General features: G+C 48.8%; 1 protein-coding gene across 1 annotated transcript in view; it reads right to left on the bottom strand.

The window, feature by feature from the left end:
- The window catches only part of TCEA3 (transcription elongation factor A3), a 49,102-nt gene that overhangs the window by 8,935 nt on the left and 13,291 nt on the right, over positions 1-26,876 (bottom strand). Inside the window, exons 5-8 of the mRNA XM_040229650.1 lie at positions 24,764-24,826; positions 9,897-10,060; positions 9,668-9,724; positions 5,479-5,633 (exon numbers count right to left, since the gene is read on the bottom strand). Of these exons, the coding sequence (XP_040085584.1) occupies positions 5,479-5,633; positions 9,668-9,724; positions 9,897-10,060; positions 24,764-24,826 (439 nt within the window). The remainder of the gene's footprint in view (positions 1-5,478; positions 5,634-9,667; positions 9,725-9,896; positions 10,061-24,763; positions 24,827-26,876) is intronic.

Below are 26,876 nucleotides of genomic sequence, written 5' to 3' on the forward strand. Positions count from 1 at the left end.
CTTAAATCTATTTCTCACTTCCACTGTATAATCATAAGGGATTTGATTTAGGTCATACCTGAATGGTCTAGCGGTTTTCCCTACTTTCTTCAATTGAGTCTGAATTTGGTAATAAGGAGTTCACGTTCTGAGCCACAGTCAGCTCCTGGTCTTGTTTTTGTTGACTGTATAGGGCTTCTCCATCTTTGGCTGCAAAGAATATAATCAATCTGATTTCGGTGTTGACCATCTGGTGATGTCCATGTGTAAAGTCTTCTCTTGTGTTGTTGGAAGAGGGTGTTTGCTATGACCAGTGCATTTTCTTGGCAAAACTCTATTAGTCTTTGCCCTGCTTCATTCTGTACTCCAAGGCCAAATTTGCCTGTTACTCCAGGTGTTTCTTGACTTCCTACTTTTGCATTCCAGTCCCCTACAATGAAAAGGACATCTTTTTTGGGTGTTAGTTCTAAAAGGTCTTGTAGGTCTTCATAGAACCATTCAACTTCAGGTTCTTCAGCATTACTGGTTGGGGCATAGACTTGGATTACGGTGATATTGAATGGTTTGCCTTGGAAATGAACCGAGATCATTCTGTCATTTTTGAGATTGCATCCAAGTATTGCATTTTGGACTCTTTTGTTGATCATGATGGCTACTCCATTTCTTCTGAGGGATTCCTGCCCGCAGTAGTAGATATAATGGTCATCTGAGTTAAATTCACCCATTCCAGTCCATTTTAGTTCGCTGATTCCTAGAATGTCGACGTTCACTCTTGCCATCTCTTGTTTGACCACCTCCAATTTGTCTTGATTCATGGACCTGACATTCCAGGTTCCTATGCAATATTGCTCTTTACAGCATCGGACCTTGCTTCTATCACCAGTCACATCCACAGCTGGGTATTGTTTTTGCTTTGGCTCCATCCCTTCATTCTTTCTGGAGTTATTTCTCCACTGATCTCCAGTAGCGTGTTGGGCACCTACTGACCTGGGGAGTTCTTTTGGTATCCTATCATTTTGCCTTTTCATACTGTTCATGGGGTTCTCAAGGCAAGAATACTGAAGTGGTTTGCCATTCCCTTCTCCAGTGGACCACATTCTGTCAGACCTCTCCACCATGACCCGCCCATCTTGGGAGTCAGTACAGTAATATGAAAAATAAGGTTGAAAATGAGGGGAGTAAGCGATGACCCTGGATCTTCACATCACCTACAAGGTGAATTTGAAACATATTTGTTGAGCACTTAAGACACCTCTCCCTGCAGGCTGTCAACGTATCCATTCAACAGTTCTGACAGGTATCTCAGAATCCAGCCCGTTCTCTGAAATCACCTGGGTGTGAGAGGAAAAGCCAGACGAAGGAAGCACGAGGGCATCAGGTGGACCAGGAAAGAGATATAGAAAGGGAGTTAGAGAGGGATGGCCAGTCACACGTGAGGACCCGCTTCGCCAGGCTCTGTCTGATGGGAGCCCCCGTCTTCTGAGCCACAGCATAGTAGGCAGCCCAACCCCAAGCTGTTATTTTTCTTATTGGAGCAACAATGGTCCAGTTCAGTTCAGTTCATTTCAGTTGCTCAGTCGTGTCCGACTCTTTGCAACCCCATGGACTGCAGCACGCCAGGCCTCCCTGTCCATCACCAACTCCTGGAGTTTCCTTAAACTCATGTCCATTGAGTCGGTGATGCCATCCAACCATCTCATCCTCTGTCATCCCCTTCTCCTGTCCTCAATCTTTCCCAGCATGAGGGTCTTTTCCAGTGAGTCAGTTCTTTGCATCAGATGGCCAAAGTATTGGAGTTTCAGCTTCAACTTCAGTCCCTCCAAGGACTGATCTCCTTCAGAATGGACTGGTTGGATCTCCTTGCAGTCCAAGGGACTCTCAAGAGTCTTCTCCAGCACCACAGTTCAAAAGCATCAATTCCTCAGCACTCAGCTTTCTTTGTAGTCCAAGCTGTTATTTTTCTTATTGGAGCAAAAATGATCCTGTATTTTATTATTATTATTTTGGCTGTGCTAGGTCTTCATTGTTACGAAGGCTTTTCTCTAGTCGTGGTGAGTGAGGGCTACTCTCCCATTGTCGTGCCTGGGCTTCTCATTGCAGTGGCTTCTCTTGCGGCAGACCATGGGCTCTAGAGCGCACACAGGCTTCAGTGGTTGCGGTTCCTGGGCCCTAGGGCACAGGCTCAATAGTTGTGGCCCACGGGCTCAGCTGCTCCTCAGGATGAGGGAGCTTCCCGGATTAGGGATCAAACCCATGGCTTCTGCATTGCAGGTGGATTCTTTACCACTGAGCCACCAGGGAAGCCCCGATCCTATATTTCTTATAGAAATTTCCTGCCTAGAGTAGAAGCTGACCCCAAGAAGAAGGCCCCCTGGACCTCTGTTGCCTGGGTTGCTGGCAGGGGCCCTTTGGTGGCTGGCACTGGCAGTCCCTGGGGAGGCCTAGTGTGGTCTTGGCCTCTTCTTGGGCCTGTTGATCACCTGATTCTCTTGCCCTGTTCTAGTGAATAGTCCTTAGATGGGGCCAGAGTTGGCTGGTTACTTTGCTGAGACTTCTGGAGCCTTTGTCCTAATTCAGGCACCCAGCTCTGTCCCAGCCTCCAGCTTCTGGGAACTTGCCAGGCTTGGCTCACACTCATGTCTACACCTTGCTGTTGGTTTTCCAGGGCCTGGTTTCCCAGTGTCTCTGCAACTGCCTGTAAGACACTCTGATGACAGCATTCTTATGACACACTCACACACAGAGGCAAAGGGACCCCAGAGCCATAGAGTGAGAGACAGACAGAAACGCAGGCTGGGTTCCCATTTCAGTTGCAGCGCCACCTCACAAAGGAAAGAGGATACTGTTAAGCCAAGTTGCATGTGTAACCCTCGGTATATGTTGTTAGTGGCCGAAAAAGATATTTTAATTAAGCAAAAAGTTAATGCTTGTCCACCTGTGCCAGATTTCCCATTTTTATCCTAAAGCTGGGGTCAGGGGGCTTCCCTTGTGGCTCAGCTGGTAAAGAATCTGCCTGCAATGCAGGAGACGGGTTGGATCACTGGGTCGGGAAGATCCCCTGCAGAAGGGTATGGAAACCCATTGCAATATTCTTCTCTGGAAAATTCCATGGACAGAGGAGCCTGGCGGGCTACAGTCCAAGGGGTTGCAGAGTCAGACACGACTGAGAGACTGAGCAAGCACAGCACGTTATATAACACATACACCGCATACCTATGCACACTTTACATCAACTACACACAGCACACATCCATACCGCCTCACACAGGCCACACACCCACTCCACACACATGCACTACACCTCACACATTAAACACCCAGAGGCACATCCAGATTCCAAGACACTTCCCTGCCCCTTCTCTGGGGCTCTTGGATTTAGTGGCACTTTAGCTATGCCATCGCTGTGTGCTTTCAGGGAATCCCCTGAGTGCTGGCAGCAAAGAGCTACTCATACCTGAGGGTGTGCAAAGGTCTTTCTGAGACAGACTCTGAAATAAACAGATCTGGGATCAAATCCTCATCATCACTTTTGAGTTGAGTGTGGCCTCAGTTTTCTCAGCCATAAAGTGGGGATGATATTTCACTGTGATGAGGGTTACATGAATTGGCTGGTGAACGGGCCTCAGTTCAGTTCAGTTAGGCCGCTCAGTCATATCCGACTCTGCGACCCCATGGACTGTAGCAAGCCAGGCTTCCCTGTCTATCACCAACTTCTGGAGCTTGCTTAAACTCATGTCCATCAAATGGGCCTTGCATATACTAATACTGGGGAGGACTTTACTTGTCTTAACCTTTTAAACACTTTAAGTGAAGTCGCTCAGTCATGTCTGATTCTTTGCGACCCCGTGGACTGTAGCCCACCAGGCTCCTCTGTCCATGGGATTCTCCAGGCAAGAATACTGGAGTGGGTTGTCATTTCCTTCTCCAGGGGATCTTCCCAACCCAGGGATTGAGCCCAGGTCTCCCGCTTTGCAGGCAGACGTTTTAACATCTGAGCCACCAGGGAAGCCACTTTAAACACTTTACATGTGTTAACTCATTCTGTCCTTCATGAGATGGCTGTTATTCCCAATTTACAGATGAGAAAACTGAGGCATAGAGAGGTTAAGTGGCTGGTCTAAGATCACAAAGTTCAGTGGCAGAGGCAGAAGTCAAACCAGGGCAGTTTGGTGCAGCCCCCGAACTTCTAACCACTGCACATACTCCCTCAAACAGGCTTGTTCCCTTTTCCTTCCCTTACTGACCCCTTCACTCTGGGTCAATCCTTCCCTCCTGTTAAGTTCCCACAGTGGCTCTATCATGGCAGCCACCACCTCTGAATGAAACATATTTGTATACATGTCTGCTGTGCTCCATAGAGTCAGGGGCTCCGATTCAGGCTTGGGCCCAGAGCTGGGGAATGGGATGTAGGATTGAATGAGGCAGAAGAGGGAGGCAGATCACAAAGCAGGGAGGAGGGACTTCTTGGAGGCCCAGTCGTTAAGAAGCTGCCTTCCTATGTGGGGGACGCTTGCTCCTTGGAAGAAAAGCTATGACCAACCTAGACAGCATATTAAAAAGCAGAGACATTACTTTGCCAACAAAGGTCCATCTGGTCAAAGCTATGGTTTTTCCAGTGGTCATGTATGGATGTGAGACTTGGACTATAAAGAAAGCTGAGCACCGAAGAATTGATGCTTTTGAACTGTGGTGTTGGAGAAGACTCTTGAGAGTCCCTTGGACTGCAAGGAGATGCAACCAGTCCATCCTAAAGGAGATCCTAAAGCTGAAGCTCCAATACTTTGGCCACCTGATGCGATGAGCCCACTCATTGGAAAAGACCCCGATGCTGGGAAATATTGAAGGCAGGAGGAGAAGGGGGAAAGAGAAGAGGAGATGGTTGGATAGTGTTACCGACTCAATGGACATGGATTTGAGTGAGCTCTGGGAGACAGTGAAGGACAGGGAAGCCTGGCACGCTGCAGTCCGTGAGGTCGCAAAGAGTCAGACTCGACTGAGCAACTGAACAAGAACAACATGCGGCGGGTGCAGGTGTAGGGGAACTAAGACTCCACATGCCACGGAGCAACAGCCCGGGCGCCACCTTTGCACTGCAATGAAGACCTGGCGCAGCCAAAACAGAAACAAACAAAATAAAGTAGGGAGGAGCAGATGCTCTGAGGCTGAACAGTTTGGCTCCTGGCATCACCCTTTTCTGGCTGTGTGCACAGGCAAATCAGTTAAATCCTCTGAACTTCAGTGTCCTGACGGGTAAGACTGGAGATGATAAACATTTCTACCTCGGTTGGTGCGAAGCTAAACTGGCCCATGTGCCTGAAGCAATGAGTGCAATTCTGAATACCTGGTAGCTGTGTTCACTGTTCTGACAGTCCAGAGGCCCTGAGGGATGGGGCGTCCAAGATGGTCCCTAGCTAAGGTAGCCCCTGGCTCATTGCTGCGTCACAAGCCTCTGCCTCTCAGCCTCAGTCAAGACTGGAGGGGCCACCGCCCCACCCTCACCTCCGCTGTCATCTTGGCAATGAGCCCTGCGGAGATGGCGCCGCTGAGCACGTTCCGCCTCAGGCCGGGGTTCCTGGGGTCCTTGAGGTTGCTGATGCGGCTCCGCACACGGTTCCGGTACTTCATGTCCGTGCTCTTGAGCTCCTGGTAGATATGTGACACAGTCAAGGGCCAGCCAGCCACTCACAGAGGGGCCCCGGGGGACGGGGAGCCAGTCCCTGAAGCCTGAGGAGCCCCAAAGCCACCTCTCCCTTTCCCTGGACTTGGCTCACCCCATGTGCTCGAGTGAGTACCCCCAACTTGGACAGAGGTCAGGCCCCTTCATGGCCTCTGACTCCCCGAGTCAGGGTCCTCATGCGGGCATCTGGGATCAGCCACATATCGGGGACAGGAAACAGCCTGCAAGGTGAGATCGGGTCATCACAAGCACTGCGGGGCCAGGGACCCCAGGAATGGGCAGTTTGGGTTTGTCTGAGCCTCCTGTGTGACCACAGGTGAGCCCATGACCTCTTTGTGCCTTGGTTTCCCTCTCCGTAAAATACAGGTTGTCGTGAGGATTCCCTGAGCTAAGGTGCACGCTGCTCTAGCGTGGTGGTTGGGGTGTCTCAAATGCTTAACCTTTAGGGGCTAAGATGATAGTGATGACGATGACCCTCTAGTTTGGAAGGGCTCCTGGACACTTTTAAGTCCAGCTGTCAGAGGAAAACATCAGATTGGGGGCCACGTGTCTAAGGCTCTAGGAAGTATTACAATAAAGAACGCATTGGCTTTTGTTTCATCTGGTGTTCCCAGCATATTACAACACAGACCAACCTCCCCTTCCCTTCTTTTTCTCTAGGAATACCTATCGCAGAACACACTTTGGGAATTGCTGGTCAGTCACTTTGCTCATTAACAGATGAGGAAGCTGAGGCTCAGAAAGGGTACAGGCCCTTGCTCAAGGTCACAGGGCACATTCCCGGCAGAGGCAGGGCTGGAAGCCAGACTCCCTCCTGACGGTAACACTCTCTTCTCCACTCACCCGGCAGGAAGTCACCCCTGGCCACCGACCACAGGAAGTTCTCTGTCCAGAAGCTGCATCCCAGATGGGCCTCCTCCCTCCTCCCTCCACCCTCCTCCCTCCTCCGGAGGAGCTCAGGGAACACAGCCTCATTTTCTTGGCCTCCGCGAAGCCAAGAAGAATCAGGAAAATGAAACCTTTTCTGGGAAAACCCCTATATATACGAGAAAGAAGCTGCGGGGAATGTGGAGAAACGGGACACAGCTGGGAGCTCCAAGTGGTGGGAGGGAAGGTGGTGGTATTTATTTTTTCTGTCTTCTTGTTTGTATAGTACAATAAAATGTGAGAAGGAAGAATATGCTCTCATGCACTTGAAAGCCCCAGTATTTGTTTAGAAATCTTCTGCGTTCGGGATCCTTGGAAGTGGAGATGTGCTTGATAAGTGGGGACAGCAGGGCTGAGGACCCTTTCGTCCGCCTCTTCCTGAGTTGGCCTCCTTTCATCAAGGTCGCAGAGGAGGATGAGGCGGAGCAGACCCGGGCATCACTGACCTCCCGCCCCCACTGACCTCCTCCCCACCCCGACATGAGCACCTGTGAGCCCCACGGCTGCCATGTTCGTCCAGGGTCACTCCAAAGAGGTCCTACCTTTTTTTAAGACATGGAAATTCAAGCCCCCAAACTCCTCCTCCCTCTGACCTCCCATCACCTATGAACAAAGAGCTGAAGGGCTGTTGGTGCAGCTCTGATGGCCTTTCCTTCAGAAGAAGGTCATTCAGAGGACGGAAGGCCAGCAGCAGGGGCTGTGCACTGGGTCATCCACCTTTTGTCTCTAACCGGGCTTGAAGGTGGAGGGACCTTCTCGGAGGGACAACTGTTCGGGAGAAACAAAGATGAAGCTCATGACAGTTCTGATGCCTCGTGTTCTGTGTTCCTGAATTAATTAGAAATTTTGAAGGGAACTTGGACAGGTATGAGATTAGTTCAAGAAGTGCTGGTTAATAACTAAATGATGGTGGAGGGAAACTCCCAGGAGATGTGTTGGAGGCTATTAGGGTGGTTCTTAGGCATGAGATCGAGGGAAGCAAATCTGTTTTCTGAGACTGGCCCCTGCACCTTCCCTGACCTGCTGAGCCCCTAGGTAGAGCCCAGGAGGCCAGGAAAGGGCCTCAGTGGGACACTCACACCCCTGTTCCCTGGGGAGTCCGTCCCCACCCTCCACACTTCTTTGATATGCAAAGATTTGTCTCCAGTAAAAGGAATTCTATGCATTCACTCAGTGGAGCAGGGTGTGGAGGCCCTTTTTCTCTCAAGACAGAAATCTTGGGACTTCCCTGGTGGCTCAGTGGTTAGAACACCATGTTTCCAGTGCAGGGGGCCTGGGTTCTATCCCTGATTGGGGAACTAAGATCCAGCAAGCTCAAGACATTGCTAAAACAAAACAACAAGTAAGTGTTAGTAAGCAACTCCTGGTCACTCAGTCTTGTCCAGCTCTGCGACCCCACGGACCGCAGCCTTCCAGGCTCCTCTGCCGTGGGACTTTCCGGGCAAGACAACAGAAAAAGCAACAAAAAAACTTTCAGTTCAATTGGCCAGACCACACAGCAGTCATCTCCTCTGTCTACACAAGGCTGCTTTCAGATGGTGGGAGCATGGGGTATAGGGGAAGAACTCAGGACATGGAATCCAAAGACTAAGGTTTTCCGTTCAGCTTTGACACTCAGTAGTTCCTGAGCCTCAGTTGCCTCATCTGTAAACTGGGAACAACAGCCCCTGCCTCACAGAGATTGTTGTAAGTGTTAACAGAGGTTGTTGTTCAGCCACTAAGTCTTGTCTGACTCTTGGTGACCCCATGAAGCTCACCAGGCTTCGCTATCCTTCACTATCCCCTGGAGTTTGCTCAAACTCAGGTCCACTGAGTAAATGATGCCAACCAATCATCTCATCCTCCATCATCCCCTTCTCCTCCTGCCCTCAATCTTTCCCAGCATCAGGGTCTTTTCCAGCAAGTCAGCTCTTTGCATCAGGTGGCCAAAGGACTGGAGCTTCAGCTTCAGCATCAGTCTTTCCAAAGAATATTCAGGACTGATTTTCTTTAGGATTGACTGATTTGATCTCCTTGCAGTCCAAGGAACTCTCAAGAGTCTTCTCCAGCACCATAATTCAAAAACGTCAATTATTTGATGCTCAGTCTTCTTTATGGTCCAACTCTCACATCCATACATGACTACTGGAAAAACCATAGCTTTGACTATAAGGACCTTAGTTGGCAAAGTGATGTCTCTGCTTTTTAATATGCTGCCTAGGTTTGTCATAGCTTTTCTTCCAAGGAGCAAGCATCTTTAAATTTCATGGCTGCAGTCACCATCCTCTGTGATTCAGGAGCCCAAGAAAATAAAGTCTGACACTCTTTTCACTTTTTTACCTGATGCCATGATCTTCATTTTTTGAATGTTGAGATTTAAGTCAGCTTTTTCACTCTCCTCTTTCACCTTCATCAAGAGACTCTTTAGTTCCTCTTCGCTTTCTGCCATTAGGGTGGTGTCATCTACATATCTGAGGTTACTGATATTTCTCCCGGCAATCTACAGAGGTAGAAAGTGTCGACTGACCAAGACACAGAGCCTGGTACATACTTGGGGGGGTCAAAGACGGGAGTTGTTATCTTCAGAGGAGGAAGAGAGGGAAGGCTGAAAGTGAGGAATGCTGTCCTCTCCTTCTGTCTCATCTCCTTGATGATGTCACAACCCAGACCTGTCAAGACACAGCCTCTCTGAGCCCTCGGGTTCTTTTTATTTTTGGCTGGTTTTTTGGCTGTTACAGCTTGCAGGATCTTAGTTCCCTGATAAGGGATTGAACCCAGGCCCCTGGCAGTGAAAGCATGGAGTCCTAACCACTGGATGTTTAGGGAAGTTCCAACTCTCAGGTTCTAGAGTCACACCTCCTGGGTTCAAATCTTAATTCTGCCAGTACTATTAGCTGATGAGTCTTGGCAAGGACTTAGCTGCTCTGAGCCTCAGTTAACCTCACCTGTAAAATTAGGGAACCTTCCCTGGGAGATTGCTCTCCACATGAAATGAGGTACTGCTTCTAAACAGCCTAGCCCACTCCCTGTCCCGATCCCTTGCATTAGGGACACCTGGTGCTGGACAGGGTCGGCACCCACAGCCCTGGCACAGCTCAAGGATATGATCTTCAATTTCTGATGCCATCTTGTCACAGTTGACTCCATAGTCCTTGTAATCATCTAAAAGAGATTCGGGAAACACGGGCATCAGTTGAAGATGACCTTGGCAGTGAGGCCTGTTTGTACAGGGGACTCTAGCATCTTGTACCACTTTCGTGGTGTGGAGAAAAACCACCTCTCCCAGATCCTGGGGAGCCCTTCCCTCCCCAGTCACTGGTTCAGGCTCTCTCACCATCCGCCTTCAGAGCTGCAGAGAGCATCTCCACGCACTTGTCCCGGACGGAGTCCCCCGTGAGATAGCAGGGCGCCAGGAGGCAGACGGAGGGGGTGAACGTGGGGCTTGAGGGGCTGCTGGGTGTTCTGGTGGTCTCCGTTTTTGATTTGCTGCTGTTTGATCTAAGGATGACAACCAGTAACAGACATGTTGACAACAAGGGAATAAAGCATTTTGTTGAGCACCAGTGTTTTCATGGAGGATCTCCTTTAATCCTCATACAAACTCTATGAGGAAGGTGCTATTTTAGGCACTTGACATGGATCATCTCATTTAATCCTCCGAGGTTGGTACTATACTTATCCCCACTTTAGAGTTGTATTTTAAAGTGTGTTTTAGAGAGAGAGAGAGAGATGTGCACATCTGGAAACCAGTAGAACCAGAATTGAAACCCAGGTGGGTGAACACTGGTACCCAGGCACTTAGCCAACCACTGCACTCTGCTGAGAGGTTGTAGAGCACTTTACGATGCCAATAACTCTATCATCCACCATGCTAGCTGCTCTCTCTTATCTGCTCTCTTAGAACCATCTGTTTACTCATTTGATAAATATTAGGCTCTATTCTCCAGGTACTGTGCTGAGAACAAGGGATAAAGCAGACAAGTCAGAAAAGTTCACTCGCTCAAGGAGCTATAGTCCAGTGAAAAATGAATTTGCCACCATTTAATCGGCTTTCACCATGTGCCAGGAACTGTGCAACGCCCTTTAGGAGCATTTTCTAATTTGGTCTTCAGAGCAGTCCTTGGAGGTAGATACTGTAATCACCACCATTTGCAGATGAAGAAACAAGAGAGAGATCTGCCTAAAGTTACATCGCTAAAATTTGAACCCAGATCAATCTGATTCCAGTGCCTGTGCTCTTAACTCCTATGATACACCACCTAAGAATCATCCCGTTTTGGTTTTGGCTTAAAAGGCCACAAATATATATGCACTGGAGGGATAACCATGTTTCCTAGTCAGCTCAGGCTGCCATAATAAAATACTATAGACTACATGACTTAGCAGCAATTCATTTCTCACAATCCTGGAGACTGGAAAGTCCAAGATCAAGGTGTCTGTTAATCTGGTTTCTGGCCAGAATTCTCTTCCGGGCTTTATATAGCTACCTTCTTGCTAAGCCCTCACATGGTGGAAAAAGAGCAAGTGAGTTCTGAGGTGTCTTTTCACTTCAGTTCAGTTGCTTAGTCATGTCCAACTCTTTGCGACCCCATGAACTACAGCTTGCCAGGCCTCCCTGTCCATCACCAACTCCTGAGTCCACCCAAACCCATGTCCATTGTGTCGGTGATGCCATCCAACCATCTCATCCTCTGTCATCCCCTTCTCCTCCTGCCCTCAATCTTGCCCAGAATCAGGGTCTTTTCGAATGAGTCAGCTCTCTGCATCAGGTGGCCAAAGTATTGGAGTTTCAGCTTCAACATCAGTCCTTCCAGTGAACACCCAGGACTGGTCTCCTTTAAGGACACTAATCCTACTGGATCAGGGCTCCATCCTTATGACCTTATTTAACCTTAATTACCTCTCTAAAGGCCCTATGTCCAAATACAGTCACATTGAGGGGTTGGGATTTTAACATATGAATTCTGGGGAATCACAGACATTCAAACAGTAACACCATTTCAAAAACATTTTTTTTTTTTGGCTGCACGGCATGGCATGCAGGATCTTAGTTCCCCAACCAGGGATTGAATCCACACCCCCTGCAGTGGAAGCTCAGAGTCTTAACCACAGACTGCCAGGGAAGTCCTAACCCCAGGTTAATAGCAATTATCTCTCTTAGATGGGATTACAGGAGATTTTCATTTTCTTCTTTCACATACATATTCTCTAAGTCTGCTTAAAGAACATATCTACTTTTGTCATGACAGACACCATTTTTTTTTTGGTTTGTAATATTTGACAATCACGAGTGGTCCCTCTGTGCTGATGGCTCAGACAGGAAATTTCCCGTCTTCCTGTTCTCCAGTAAAAGCGGAGGCAAACTGAGTGTCCAGGGCTTCCCAAGTGGCGTGATGGGAAAGCCACCCGCCAATGCAGGTTCAATCCCTGGGTCAGAAAGATCCCTTGCAGAAGGAAATGGCAACCCACTCCGGTATTCTTGCCTGGAGAATCCCACGGACAGAGGAGCCTGGCGGGCTCCAGTCCACGGGGTCACAGAGAGTCGGACAGGACTGAGTGACGGCACTCACACAGAACCTGAGTGTCTGTCCATCAACAGACGAGTGTACAAGCGAACTGTGGTATGTAATAGAACAGAAGATCATTCAGCTATAAAAGGAACAGCATTCTGAAACATGCTACAACTTTGAAGACATTATGATAAGTGAAATAAGCCAAATACAAAAGGACAAATACTGTAAGCTTCCACTCATATGAAGTCATACGAAGTCCCTAGGGCAGTCAAATTCATAGAGGCAGAATGCAGAAAGGTGTTGGGGGGAAGGGAGAATGAAGAGTTATTGTTTAATTGGAAGGAAAGTTATGACCAACCTAGATAGCATATTAAAAAACAGAGACATTACTTTGCCAACAAAGGTCCGTCTAGTCAAGGCTGTGGTTTTTCCAGTGGCCATGTATGGATGTGAGAGTTGGACTATAAAGAAAGCTGAGAGCTGAAGAATTGATGCCTTTGAACTGTGGTATTGGAGAAGACTCTTGAGAGTCCTTTGGACTGCAGGGAGATCCAACCAGTCCATCCTAAAGGAGATCAGTCCTGGGTGTTCATTGGAGGGACTGATGTTGAAGCTAAAACTCCAATCCTTTGGCCACCTGATGTGAAGAGCTGACTCATTGGAAAAGACCCTGATGCTGGGAAAGATTGAAGGCTGGAGGAGAAGGGGACGACAGAGGATGAGATGGTTGGATGGCATCATCGACTCGATGATGACATGGGTTTGGGTGGACTCCGGGAGTTGGTGATGGACAGGGAGGCCTGGCAGTTCATGGGGTCACAAAGAGTCGGACACGACTGAGCGACTGAACTGAACTGATAAGAATTTTAGTTTCAAATGATGGAAAAAGTTCTGGAAAGTGGTGATGGATATATAACAGTGTCAGCATACTTAATACTAGTGATTTGTACACTTAAAAATGATTAAAATGGGTAAATTTTATGTTATATATATTTTACCACAATAAAAAAATCTGTATAGTAAGTTCAATGAATAAGAGCAGCCAGAAACCCTGAAATAAGTGATGGCAACGAATCTGTTTTAAATACTGGGTTGGCCAATAAGTTCATCAGGTTTTTCTCTAAGACAGAGCTGAGAGATCCGAAGGAACTTTTTGGCCAAGCCCATATTTGGCAAATCTTTTCTTTTTTTTGATGTGGACCATTTTTAAAAAGTCTTTATTGAATTTGTTACAACATTGCTTCTGTTTTATGTTTTGGCTTTTGGGCCACAAGGCATGTAGGATCTTAGCTCCCCAACCAGGGATAGAACCTGTGTGCCCTGCATTTGGAAGGCAAAGTCTTAACTACTGGACCGCCAGAGAAATCCCATTTGTTAAATCTGAATTCATTTGAAATGATGAAATATCTTTTTTTTTTTTTTGGTCTCACGCTGCAGACAAAAAAAAAAAGGTTAAAGTGGGGAATTCTTTGGTGGTCCGGACTTTAAGGACTTTGCACTTTCACTGCTGAGGGTGCAGATTCAATCCCTGGTCTGGGAACTGAAATCCCACAGGCTTCGTGATGGCCCAGAAAAAAGGGCGGTGGGTTTGAAATTGTAAACTTTGTTATATATACTACTTTGCAGTGAAAGTTGCTCAGTCGTGTCTGACTCTTTGCGACCCCGTGGACTATATAGTCCATGGAATTCTCCAGGCCAGAAGAGTGGAGTGGATAGCCTTTCCCTTCTCCAGATATACTACTTTACCACTATATAAAAAAAAGAGTGACGTGCTGATGCATGTAATGAAAGAAACCAGGCCGAGGCTCAGATTCCAACCGCTTGTTGGTCCCTTTTGGTTCCTGTGAACAGGTGCTGGGCGATGCTATGGGAGCATCACCTAGCTTCCTGGGGGTGGTCCCAGGCCAATCGGCATTAGCATGTCAGGCCTTCCTGAGTGGCATAAGAAAGGTCAAACAGGTCATACTACAGTGTAACTTGGCCCAAGAAATTCAGCAAGGGATGGGGCCGGGAGTTAGCCACCAGAGGAGTGGATGGGAAAACAAATTCTTGGGAGAAATTTGTGGACGCGTGGAAGTCCATGGTTTGTATGGGCAGGACTGAGGGGCTCGGGACAGCTGAAGGAGGAGAGTGAGGGAGATGGGGAAAAAGGATTTCTGGCCAGACTCTGGGGTGTGTTAAAGATGCTAATAACAAAAGCCATCATTTACTGCCTGTTTGCTATTTATTCCACTACATATCCCTGAGAGTCATAAGTAACCGGCCCTGTTTTACATATCAGAGGATGGAGAGGTAACTGTACCGCACTCTCCCTTTCAGAGCTGTTTCCACACTACTCTTGGGGTGGGTACCAGTCAAGACCTCTCTGCCTTCTTCTCTTGGCTCTTCCCACTCTCCTCTTTCAGTAACCCATCAGGATCTGCCAGTCAGCCCTCATGCTTCCAAGGAAAAACTGACTCATCGGAGGTGAAGAAGTGAGTCACTTCTACTCCACCACACTGACCCTTTGTTGGAAGGGCCCAGAGGACTGCTGTGTTTCCCAAAACTCCAAGGGGCACCATCCTCATTGTCACCTGGGTATCTCTTAAAGTTGTACAGTGTACAACCTGGGCAGCTGTCCTAGGCAGCTCTGGAGATTACAGATGCACTTCTTTCTTTCAGGAAAATGGTGCTGGACTTCTCAAAGGTCAAGCCCGAGAAATTCTGTCTGGGAGTGAGGCTGGCTGAGTAGCCCAAGCTTCCCAGTGTTAAAAAACCTGGGGTGGGACTTCCCTGGTGGTTTAGTGGTTCAGAATCAGCCTGCTAAGACAGGAGACACAGATTCGATCCCTGCTCCAGGAAGATTCTACATAGCGAGGGACAACTAAGCCTGTGAGCTACAAATGCTGAAGCCCCAGAGCCTGTGCTGGGCAACAAGAGAAGCCACTGCAATAAGAAGCCCATGCACCGTAGCTAGCTCTCCATAGCTGGAGAAAGCCAGCACGCAGCAACGAAGACCCAGCACACCCCAAAATAAACAAACAAAATTTTAAAACCTGGGGTGCCAAGATAATCCCATTGTTCAGTGTGAACTCTGCCATCCACCTCCTTGTCCCCCAACTCCTGCTGTTTTGGACTGACCTTGACACAGGGGACTCTTGTCACCATGGATACCCTTGGGCCACTGGGAGTTTTGTGTTCTCTGGAGCCTTGAGGTTCCTAAAGGTGTCTCAGTGCTGCCACAGAGTGGGGTGGTCTGAGGAGGGAAGGCTCTGCCCTCTAAAGGTTTATTTTATTTATTTATTTATTGCCTCGCTGCAGAGTTTGCAGGATCTTAGTTACCCAACCGGGGATTGAACTCAGACTCACGGCATTGGAAGTCCTGAGTCCTAACCACTGGATGGCTAGGTAACTCCCAAGGTGTACATTTTGAATTCCCCCAAATTTTGTCCAAATGGATTCCCTAGTTTTATTATTTTTCTAAATTCAGTTTGAACTTCACCATTTTAGATTAATTCACCCTGGATTTTGCCCAGCTCTGCCTCACAACTGGTGGCCTGGGAGGAGAGCACAGGGACGGAGAAGCTGAGATCCAAGAGGACCTGTCCTGGAGTCAGATTCCAGCAGGAGTAAAGGTGTGGGTGAGGGGAGGCTGGGAAGGGGGTAAACTTGAGTCTAAGGGGCTGCCTGCAAACCAAAATGAATCTTCCCGCACCCAGTCCCGGCCACTGGGCTCTCACCTGCATGACCACAGTAGGCCCCAAGCTGCTCTCCCTGCACCCCTGACAATCTACAAAAACCCACAGCTGATGCCATCACTCCCCTGCTTCTGATTCTCTAACAGCTTCCAATTATTTCCAGCATAAAGTCAAACTCCTCACCATGGCCTCCTATCGTCCCCCCAACATCTGGCCATGGCCTCCCCTACTGACTTACTCTCACACCGCACTCCCTTCACAGGTCACTGAAGCCCAGCCCCCCGCACTGCTGCTTTCTGTTTCTTAAGCACACCTATCACTCTCACCACAGGGCTGGCCCTCCTCCTGGAAGGCCCTTCCTCCTGCAGATTTTCTTATGATGAGTCCTTTCCTGCCAGTCAGGTCTCAGCTCCAAGGTCACATCCTCAGGGATGCCTTCCTGGACCATCCCAGCCAAGCCAACTCTCCTGCCCTGGAACTCTCTAGCACATGACCCAATTTCTTTCATCCACAGCACTTATCCAACCTGTAATTAACTTGTTTGTTTATAAACACTGTCTGCCTCCATCTCCAGATTACAGGTTCCAGAGTACCAGGACCCCATCTGCGGGTTCACCACTGTCTTCCAGCACCTGTGACAAGCCCCTAGGTTGACACCTGATGAATCTTTGTCAAATGAATGAACAGATGATGAATTGAGGGAGTGGGCCACAGAAATGAAAGGCACATCCAGGGGTCTAACAGCGCTGACTTGGGCAGGGGATAGGTCCTCTTTGGAAAACCAGCTGCCCAACTGCTCTGGGACTAACAGAGGGCCCTTTGAGCCAGCATCTGTCAACTCCCACAGTCTGGACCAACCCATCTCCTACAGCTGGGACGGAGCCCAGACTCTTCCTGGTGTTGCCCCTCACGGACCTGTGTGCCCATCACCACATCCTCAGTGTCTAAGACTCACTGGTGGGGAGCCAAGAAGGGAGGAGTCAACAGCATACTGCTTGGAAGGAGGCATAATAATAACGTTAACAAAAGTTGTCAATTTGGGGGGCAGTATATTTATGAAGAGCCCAGGCTCCAGAGGAGAAGGGGGCAACAGAGGATGAAACAGTCAAACAGCATCACCTCTACTGGATGATATGGTTAGACAGACTCAGTGGACATGAATCTGAGCAAACCCCAGGAGATAGTGAAGGACAAGGGAGCCTGGCATGCTGCCGTCCATGTTTCTACAAAGAGTCAGACACGATTTAGTGGCTGAACAACAACAACAGGCTCCAGGGCCAGACTCACAGATTCAACATCTGATACCACCACTTTGTAGCTATTTGACCTAGGATGAGTTCCTTAACTTCTAGGTGCCTCAGTTTTCTCAAATGCAAATAGAACAACAGTGCTCACCTTATAGAGCTGCTTAGAAGATTAAAGCATCTAAGATAATTCCAGCAGCAGACTATTAGATGATAATTTACACAGATGGCCACATTAAGTGTGAGTACTCTTACTGAACACTGTGCATCCACTGAGCACCCATTTGGTTTAGGGATGGTGCTAAGCACTGCATTACCTCGTTTGAGTCTCACAGTGACCTTGTGGGGGTCAGTTATCCCCATCTTACGGTTCAAGAGACTGAGGCTCAGAGAACTGAATTTACGTACTCAAGGTTATCCAACTTGCAAATGGCAGAGACAGACCACACATCTAGGTCTGTCTGCCTTCCAAATTCTTTTCAACACATCTCACTGTTCCTCTAAAAGGCAGAGAGCTTTCCAGAGTCCCCTTTCCTGGGCCAGACTGGGCTGCCTGTTGCACTTCCCCCCTCACTTCCCTGGCGGGCCCTCCCAGCCATAGTCCCGCCTCTTGGAGAGGCGCTGGCTGGCTGGCTGGGATTTGTGTCTGGGTGGCGAATCAGGCAGCCAGGCTCATTTTGTTTTCAGTGCACGCGAGTGGGAACTGTGCTGAACTGCAGAGAGGGTATTGTGGGCAAGGGTGGGGAGGCTGGATTTGTCAGCTGGTTCCTTCTGCTCCCCGGATGCACCAGGGCCAGCACCAGCCTGTGGTCTGACATCGCCAAGCTCTGAAAAAATCCTCACCAACCAGGTCTGAGCAGAGGCACCTGGAGGCCGGTCTTGCTGCTCCTCTGCGCCACCTTGAGGGCATTTCGGTTACTTGCACCACCAAGCTTGCCGAAACTGCTCGGGTGAAAGCTGGCCAAGTGCCGCCCTCTCTGTCACAGGGGTGCCCTTTGCGGTCTGTCTCCTGGTACTCCTGCCACAGTTCCTGAGCCCCAGGCTCACTCATACAGCCACACCTCTGCACGTGCCATTCCCTCCGCCTGGGATGCCCTCTACTGGGTGGTGGTCTACCAGGCAACCCATCTTTCAGTTCTCAGCACAAATACTCTCTCTTCCCTGAAGTCTCCTTTGACTTCTCCAGTCATGTTGAGACACTGTGTTCTCATTATGTGTTAAGAGCTTCAAAAAACAAGCATTTTGGTGTCTCCTTGCTTCGCTTTGGAGGTCACAAACTGATGGGCTACACAGGAGTTTTGTCTGAGCTACTGTGTCTTAGGAAAATAGGAATATGTTGCTAATACATAAAACTGGGCATTTCTTAGGAAAATCTAGTTGGCCAGCTTTCCTTTAAAAATTGGAAGGGATGGCATGCTGGGTGTCATATCCATAAAGCAACCACCAGCTGGGGCTGGGTAGTGGGTGCCCCCTTCAGACGGGCAGGTATTCTCCACTAGTCACCCAGTGTGTCCACATGTCCTCGACCCCTGGAAGACGTTGAGTTTGTCAGGGGGTGCTTAACAAATGTGCTTGCTGGGAAACTTCCCTGGTGTTCCAGTGGCTGAGACGCCTTGCTCCCCATGCAGGGGGGCCCAGGTTCGATCCCAGGTCAGGGAACTAGATCTCACATGCTGAAACTAAAGATCCTGTATGCTGCAACAAAGATCAGAGACCCTGCATGCCACAACTAAGACCCAGTGCAGCTAAAAATAAAATATTTAACAAACAAAACCAAATGTGCTGGCTTAATGAATGAAGCATGAATGAGCAAATGAGTGAATGAATGGAAGACAAAGATGAAATGGAGGTAAAGAATGCAGGGAACAGTCTGAGTGGTGGATAAAGTGAGTTTACAAGACTTGCTTCTCTCCCTCTGGGGTGCCCACCCCCAATACTGAACCAGCAGGAAATGGCACAGCTGTTGGAAGGACAAACATACTCTGCCTGACCAACCCTCAGAGAAAGAAGGCATTACGGGAGGGAGCCAAGAGACTTCCAGGCCACAGGGCAAAGGAAGGAGAGGAGCCTGAAGGTATAAACCCTGACATAAATGTCCAATGTGCTTATTACAGCATCAAACCCAGAAATGGGTTACTGGCCAGCATTTCATTTTTGGATAAGACAATCCTTCTTGACACAGGGCTGTCCTTCACATTCTGGGACATCTAGCATCTCTGGCTGCTGCCTACTAAATGCCAATAGTGCCCCTCCCTAACCTCCCGTTATTACAGTGCAGTATAGACAGTGTCCCTTAGGCAAAAATCCATATGCTCAACAAAAACAAGACCGGGAGCTGACTGTGGCTCAGATCATGAACTCCTTATTACCAAATTCAGACTTAAATTGAGGAAAGTAGGGAAAACTGCTAGTTCATACAGTGGAAGTGAGAAATAGATTTAAGGGCCTAGATCTGATAGATGGAGAGCCTGATGAACTATGGAATGAGGTTCGTGACATTGTACAGGAGACAGGGATCAAGACCATCCCTGTGGAAAAGAAATGCAAAAAAGCAAAATGGCTGTCTGGGGAGGCCTTACAAATAGCTGTGAAAAGAAGAGAAGCAAAAAGCAAAGGAGAAAAGGAAAGATATAAGCATCTGAATGCAGAGTTCCAAAGAATAGCAAGAAGAGGTAAGAAAGCCTTCTTCAGCAATCAATGCAAAGAAATAGAGGAAAACAATAGAATGGGAAAGACTAGAGATCTCTTCAAGAAAATTACAGATACCAAGGGAATATTTCATGCAAAGATGGGCTCGATAAAGGACAGAAATGGTATGGACCTAACAGAAGCAGAAGATATTAAGAAGAGGTGGCAAGAATACACAGAAGAACTGTACAAAACAGATCTTCACAACCCAGATAATCATGATGATGTGATCACTAATTTAGAGCCAGACATCTTGGAAAGTGAAGTCAAGTGGGCCTTAGAAAGCATCACCACGAACAAAGCTAGTGGAGGTGATGGAATTCCAGTTGAGCTGTTTCAAATCCTGAAAGATGATGCTGTGAAAGTGCTGCACTCAATATGCCAGCAAATTTGGAAAACTCAGCAGTGGCCATAGGACTGGAAAAGGTCAGTTTTCATTCCAGTCCCAAAGAAAGGCAATGCCAAAGAATGCTCAAACTATTGCACAACTGCACTCATCTCACATGCTAGTAAAGTAATGCTCAAAATTCTCCAAGCCAGACTTCAGCAATACGTGAACCGTGAACTCCCTGATGTTCAAGCTGGTTTTAGAAAAGGCAGAGGAACCAGAGATCAAATTGCCAACATCCGCTGGATCATGGAAAAAGCAAGAGAGTTCCAGAAAAACATCTATTTCTGCTTTATTGACTATGCCAAAGCCTTTGACTGTGTGGATCACAAGAAACTGTGGAAAATTCTGAAAGAGATGGGAATACCAGACCACCTAACCTGCCTCTTGAGAAACCTGTATGCAGGTCAGGAAGCAACAGTTAGAACTGGACATGGAACAGCAGACTGGTTCCAAATAGGAAAAGGAGTACGTCAAGGCTGTATATTGTCACCCTGCTTCTTCAACTTATATGCAGAGTACATCATGAGAAACGCTGGACTGGAAGAAACACAAGCTGGAATCAAGATTGCTGGGAGAAATATCAATAACCTCAGATATGCAGATGACACCACCCTTATGGCAGAAAGTGAAGAGGAACTAAAAAGCCTCTTGATGAAAGTGAAAGAGGAGAGTGAAAAAGTTGGCTTAAAGCTCAACATTCAGAAAACGAAGATCATGGCATCCGGGCCCATCACTTCATGGCAAATAGATGGGGAAACAGTGGAAACAGTGTCAGACTTTATTTTGGGGGGCTCCAAAATCACTGCAGATGGTGACAGCAGCCATGAAATTAAAAGACGCTTACTCCTTGGAAGAAAAGTTAGACCAACCTAGATAGCATATTCAAAAGCAGAGACATTACTTTGCTGACTAAGGTCCGTCTAGTCAAGGCTATGGTCTTTCCAGTGTTCATGTATGGATGTGAGAGTTGGACTGTGAACTAAGCTGAGCACCGAAGAATTGATGCTTTTGAACTGTGGTGTGGAGAAGACTCTTGAGAGTCCCTTGGAATGCCAAGGAGATCCAACCAGTCCATTCTGAAGGAGATCAACCCTGGGATTTCTTTGGAAGGAATGATGCTAAAGCTGAAACTCCAGTACTTTGGCCACCTCATGCGAAGAGTTGACTCATTGGAAAAGACTCTAATGCTGGGAGGGATTGGGAGCAGGAGGAGAAGGGGACGACCCAGGATGAGACGGCTGGATGGCATCACGGACTTGATGGACGTGAGTCTGAGTGAACTCCGGGAGATGGTGATGAACAGGGAGGCCTAGTGGGCTGTGATTCATGGGGTCACAAAGAGTCAGACACAACTAAGCAACTGAACTGAACTGAAAAGCCCTAACTCCCACTGTGATAGTATTTGGAGGTGGGGCTTTTGAGAGATTATTAGGTTTAGATGAGGTCAAGAGGGTGAAGTTTCATGACGGGATTAATGTCCTTAGAAGAATAAGAGAGACCACAGGGAATTCCCTGGTGGTTAGGACTCCAGGTTTCTACTGTAGGAGGCACAGGTTTAACCCTGGTAGGTAGAACTGAGATCCCACATGCCGCATGGTACAGCCAGAAAAAAAAAAAAAAAAAAAAGGGAAGAGAGACCAGAGCATGAAATCTCCCTCTTTCTCTGTCTCTCTCAGTCATGTGTAGACAAAGTGAGAAGGTGGCTGTCTGCAAACCAGGAAGTTCAGTTCAGTTCAGTCGCTCAATCGTGTCCAACTCTCTGCGACCCCATGGACTGCAGCACGCCAGGCTTTCCTGTCCATCAACTCCCAGAGTTTGCTCAAATTCATGTCCATCGCGTCGGTGATGCTATCCAGCCATCTCATCCTCTGTCGTCCCCTTCCCTTCTCCTCCTGCCTTCAATCTTTCCCAGCATCAGGGTCTTTTCCAATGAGTCAGTTCTTGGCATCAGGTTGCCAAAGTATTGCAGCTTCAGCTTCAATATCAGTCCTTCCAATGAATATTCAGGACTGATTAGTTTAGAACCAAGAACTATGCTGGAACCTCAATTCCGAGGCATCGCCTGTGGCAGACAATAGCAATCAGCCACAGAACTCTCTTCTTCCCTGGCAGGCTGCAACCTCAGATTTGTGCTCCAAGCAGAGAGCCTCTCTCATCGGCTGGGGCTGGCATTCAGCTGCCACGGTGGGGATGCTCAGCACAGCTGCCCCATCAACATCCCAGGCCTGTTTAACCTTCATAAAACCTTAAATGACCTAATTTTTGTGCCCCTTTTTTTCTTTCCAATGTCAGTCTTACTGGTACATGCGTGCTTAGTTGCTTCAGTGGTGTCTGACTTTCTGCGACCCCATGGACCACGGCCTGCCAGGCTCCTCCGTTCATGGGATTCTCCAGGCAAGAATACTGGAGTGGGTTGCCATTTCCTTCTCCAAATCTGACCTAGTCTTACTGGTATATTAGGCCTAAAAGATTGAGAGCAGGAGGAAAAGGGGACGACAGAGGATGAGATGGTTGGATGGCATCACTGACTCAATGGACATGAGTTTGAGCAAATTCCGGGAGCTAGTGAGGGACAGGGAGGCCTGGCGTGCTGCAGTCCCTGGGGCTGTAAAGAGTCGGACACGACTGAGCAACTAAACAACAAAAAAAGCCCAAAAGAACTGGGCAGCTTCCAAACATACTGCCCTAGAAGTCAACCCCCTTACCACTCCTTCCAGTCACCCGAGCATCCAATATGGCCCATGGATCCTAATCATTTGCCTTGATCCACCTCTAAGCCACTTCCTGGCCTGGCCTGCTCTCCCTTTGCTCTGGTTCTTCTGCTCTGACCTCTGACCTCCCTCCCGGGCCACAACGCACACTCCTCTATCCACAGTCTCTCCTGGGTGATCTCATCCAGGTTAGTGGCTTCACATGCGAGCTACACATTAACAACTAAAATTTGTGTTTCCAGCCCAGGCCTTCTTCCTGAATTCCAGACTGGTATAACCTACTGCATATTCAATTTCTTCACCCAAGTGGTTTGTACACCCCTAAATCCAACATATCCAAACCTGACCCCTTGATCTCCCACCTCAAGCCCGACCGACACAGCGTCTTCCCCATACCAGTTCACGGTATCTCCATCCTCACAGACACTCACATGAAAAGTCCTGGAGGCATCCTGACACTTATTCTTCTCTTGTACTCCACATCCAATCTGTTAGGAAATCCTGATAGCTCTCCTTTCAAACTACATCCAGGGTCAGGACTTCCCTGGTCGTCCGGTGGTTAAGACTCCAGCTTCCACTGCAGGGGCCGTGGGTTTGATCCCTGGTTGGGGAACTAAGATCCCACATGATGCAGGGTGTGGCCCCCCTAAAACATATACCCAGGGTCTCCCACTTCTCCCCACCTCCATGCTGTCACTCTGATCCAAGCCACCCTCACATCTTCCCTGAATTATCGAAACAGCCTCCTGGCTGGTCTCTCTGCTTCTGTCTGTGGCCCTGACAACCTAGCACAGCAGCAAGAGGGATTCTGATAAATTCACTCCCAGAATTCCCATGCTCAGTACTCTCCAGGGGTTCCTGTTTCACACCATCTTCCAACTCCCACCTTTACTTATTCACTCCAGACCCGCTGGCCACCTCACGGCTGCCTGACCCTGCCAGGCACACTCCCCCTTGCAGGCCTCCTGTGTGGAATGACCCCAATGTCTGTCCGGCTAACTCCTTGTTTCTTTCATGTTTTTGCTCGCAGGTCATCTCTTCAGTGAGGGCTCTCCTGACCACTGCAGTGACCACCCTTTCCAACCTGCCAATGCAGGCAGATGTAAGAGATGTGGGTTCGATCTCCAGGTTGGGAAGATCCCCTGGAGACAGGCATGGCAACCCACCCCAGTATTCTTGCCTGGAGAATTCCATGGACAGAGGAGCCTGGAGGGCTACAGTCCATGGGGTCGCAAAGAGTTGGACACGACTAAGTGATTAAACAACAATATTTACTTATCATATGTATTACCAGTTTCCCCCATTAGAATATGGGGCTTCCCTGATAGCTCAGTTGGTAAAGAATCTGCCTGCAATGCAGGAGACCCTGGTTCGATTACTGGGTTGGGAAGATCCCCTGGAGAAGGGAAAGGCTACCCACTCCAGTATTCTGGCCTGGAGAATTCCATGGACTGTATAGTCCATGTGGTCACAAAGAGTTGGACACGACTGAGTGACTTTCACTTTCACCCATTAGAATAAAGGCCTCATGCCCTAGACGATTTTGTCTCTTTTGTTCACTGCTATATCCTTGGCACCTAGAATAATTCTTGGCACACAGTAGGCCCTCAATAAATATTTGATGAATGAGTGACATGATAATTCAGGGTTGATACCAGTTCCGCCCCAAACCCAGAGATCCCAATCCAGGTACAGGCTCTCAAGACCTGTTTCATTGGGTTCAACTTGACTTTGAGAATGTTCCCCAGACAGCAATGGGATAATAGCGATTGGTCAGGCACCCCAGTGAAGGAACCATACCTCTGATTCAGAGGCCTCCCCCGCCACCCTTACTGCGTGGGTCCTAGGAATTGGAGTCAGTGCAACACAGGAAGCTTCCTCCTTTCTCCTGCCTCGGGATTCCTCCAGTAAGACAGAGCGACACACACACATGCTGAACAGGACTTCTGGGGTGCAGAGGCCCATGGCTTCCTTTACCTTTCCATTGATGGTCTTTTTGGAGAGGAGGTGGCTGAAGACTTGGAGTCCACAGAGTCTCTCCTGAAAGGAAGAGGAAGTGGAGATGAGATGCTTTGGTCGATGAGCATCAGTGCTGACCTAGAGAGATCAGAGTCCAGGGAGGAAGCATCCCGGAGCCAGGCCTGCTGGGTTGGGGATGACGAAGTCCACCTGGACCCCAGCTGCCTGGCAGGAGGAGCCCCAGGAGGTGCTGGCTGGCCCCCTTCACCCACCCACCATCAAATGAGGTAACAGGAGGGAAGGAGACCAAGATCTGCCAAGCACCAGATACGGCAGATGTGGTCCATGTGTTATATCATGTGCTGCTAAGTCGCTTCAGTCGTGTCCGACTCTGTGCGACCCCATAGACGGCAGCCCACCAGGCTCCCCCGTCCCTGGGATTCTCCAGGCAAGAACACTGCAGGGGGCTGCCATTTCCTTCTCCATATGTCATGTGTTACTAATTACTATTCTCTGCAGGTCCTTCCTCCTTGCTGTCAGGCAGGCCCTGGCTAGCTGGAACCGATGGACTGAACTCCTCGGATGATCACTTTTCATGAGGAGTCGGAGTAAATCAGCCTCAGCCTCCCCTGTGGGCACTTTAAGAGGAGGGGAGGAGGAGGTGGGCCTCAGAGCTGCAAGAACTGGGTTTAAAATGGCAAGTGAGAAAGGAGGGTGCAAACTTAGATGCATACTGTGTCTGAGGCCAGGCAAGAGGACTAATGCCTAGGAAAGAAAAAGATGAAAAGGAAATACAATCAAATGCTGAGTGACTGAAGTCACTCAGTCGTGTCTGACTCTTTGCAACCCCGTGGACTGTAGCCTATCAGGCTGCTATGTCCATGGGATTCTCCAGGCAAGAATACTGGAGTGGGTTGCCATTTCCTTCTCCATTTTTGAAAGTCGCTCAGTCATGTCCGACTCTCTGTGACCCCATGGACTATACATACAGTCCATGGAATTCTCCAGGCCTGAATACTGGAGTGGGTAGCCCTTCTCTTTTGCAGAGGATCTTCCCAACCCAGGGATCAAACCCTGGTCTCCTGCATTGCAGGCAGATTCTTTACCAACTGAGCTATGAAAGTGAAGTAGCTCAGTCGTGTCCGACTCTTTCCGACCCCATGGACTGTAGCCTATCAGGTTCCTCCGTCCATGGGATTTTCCAGACAAGAGTGCTGGAGTGGATTGCCATTTCCTTCTCCAGGGGATCTTCCTCACCCAGGAATTGAACCCAGGTCTCCCGCAATGCAGGCAGACGCTTTACCGTCTGAGCCACCAGGGAAGGAAGCCCATAACCAAATGCTGCTGCTGCTGCTAAGTCGCTTCAGTCGTGTCCGACTCTGTGCGACCCCATAGATGGCAGCCCACCAGGCCCCCCCGTCCCTGGGATTCTCCAGGCAAGAACACTGGAGTGGGCAACCAAATGCTAGCTGTAGTTATATCAGGGTGATGTGACTAGAAGTGAAAAATCACCCCCCGCCCCATTCTACAAAATACATGTAGCTACAACCTTTTTAGGGCTTCCCATGGTGGCACAGCAGTAAAGAATCCACCCGCCAATGCAGGAGATGCAAGGGACTCGGGTAAGAACCCTGGGTCGGGAAGACTCCCTGGAGTAGGACATAGCAACCCACTGCAGTATTCTTGCCTGGAAAATTCCATGGGCAGAGGAGCCTGGGTGGGCTATAATCCATGGCCTCAAAAAGAGTCAGACACGACTGAGCACACTTACACACATCCTTTTTATTGTATAGAACGTATTTCCCCCTTTCATCGTTTTTGTCACATTAATCTGCTTGTAAATTGTAACTCCTATTCCGCATGTCACTTACCCAGCTCTCTCTTTTTCCCCTTTAAGTCATTTATTTATTTATTTTCGGCTGCCCTGGGTCTTTGCTGCTGCACTTGGGCTTTCTCTAGATGCAGTGAGCAGGGGCTGCTCTGGAGTTGCGGTGCGCGGGCTTCTCCCTGCAGTGGCTTCTCTTATCAGCGAGCACAGGCTCCAGGGCTGCGGGCTCTGTACTTGTGGCACGTGGATGGGCATGTGGGATCTGCCTGGGCCAGGGATCACACCCATGCCCCCTGCACTGGC

Source organism: Oryx dammah, unplaced genomic scaffold (genome assembly GCF_014754425.2).
Source record: "Oryx dammah isolate SB20612 unplaced genomic scaffold, SCBI_Odam_1.1 HiC_scaffold_27, whole genome shotgun sequence".
Classification (NCBI taxonomy): Eukaryota; Metazoa; Chordata; class Mammalia; order Artiodactyla; family Bovidae; genus Oryx; species Oryx dammah.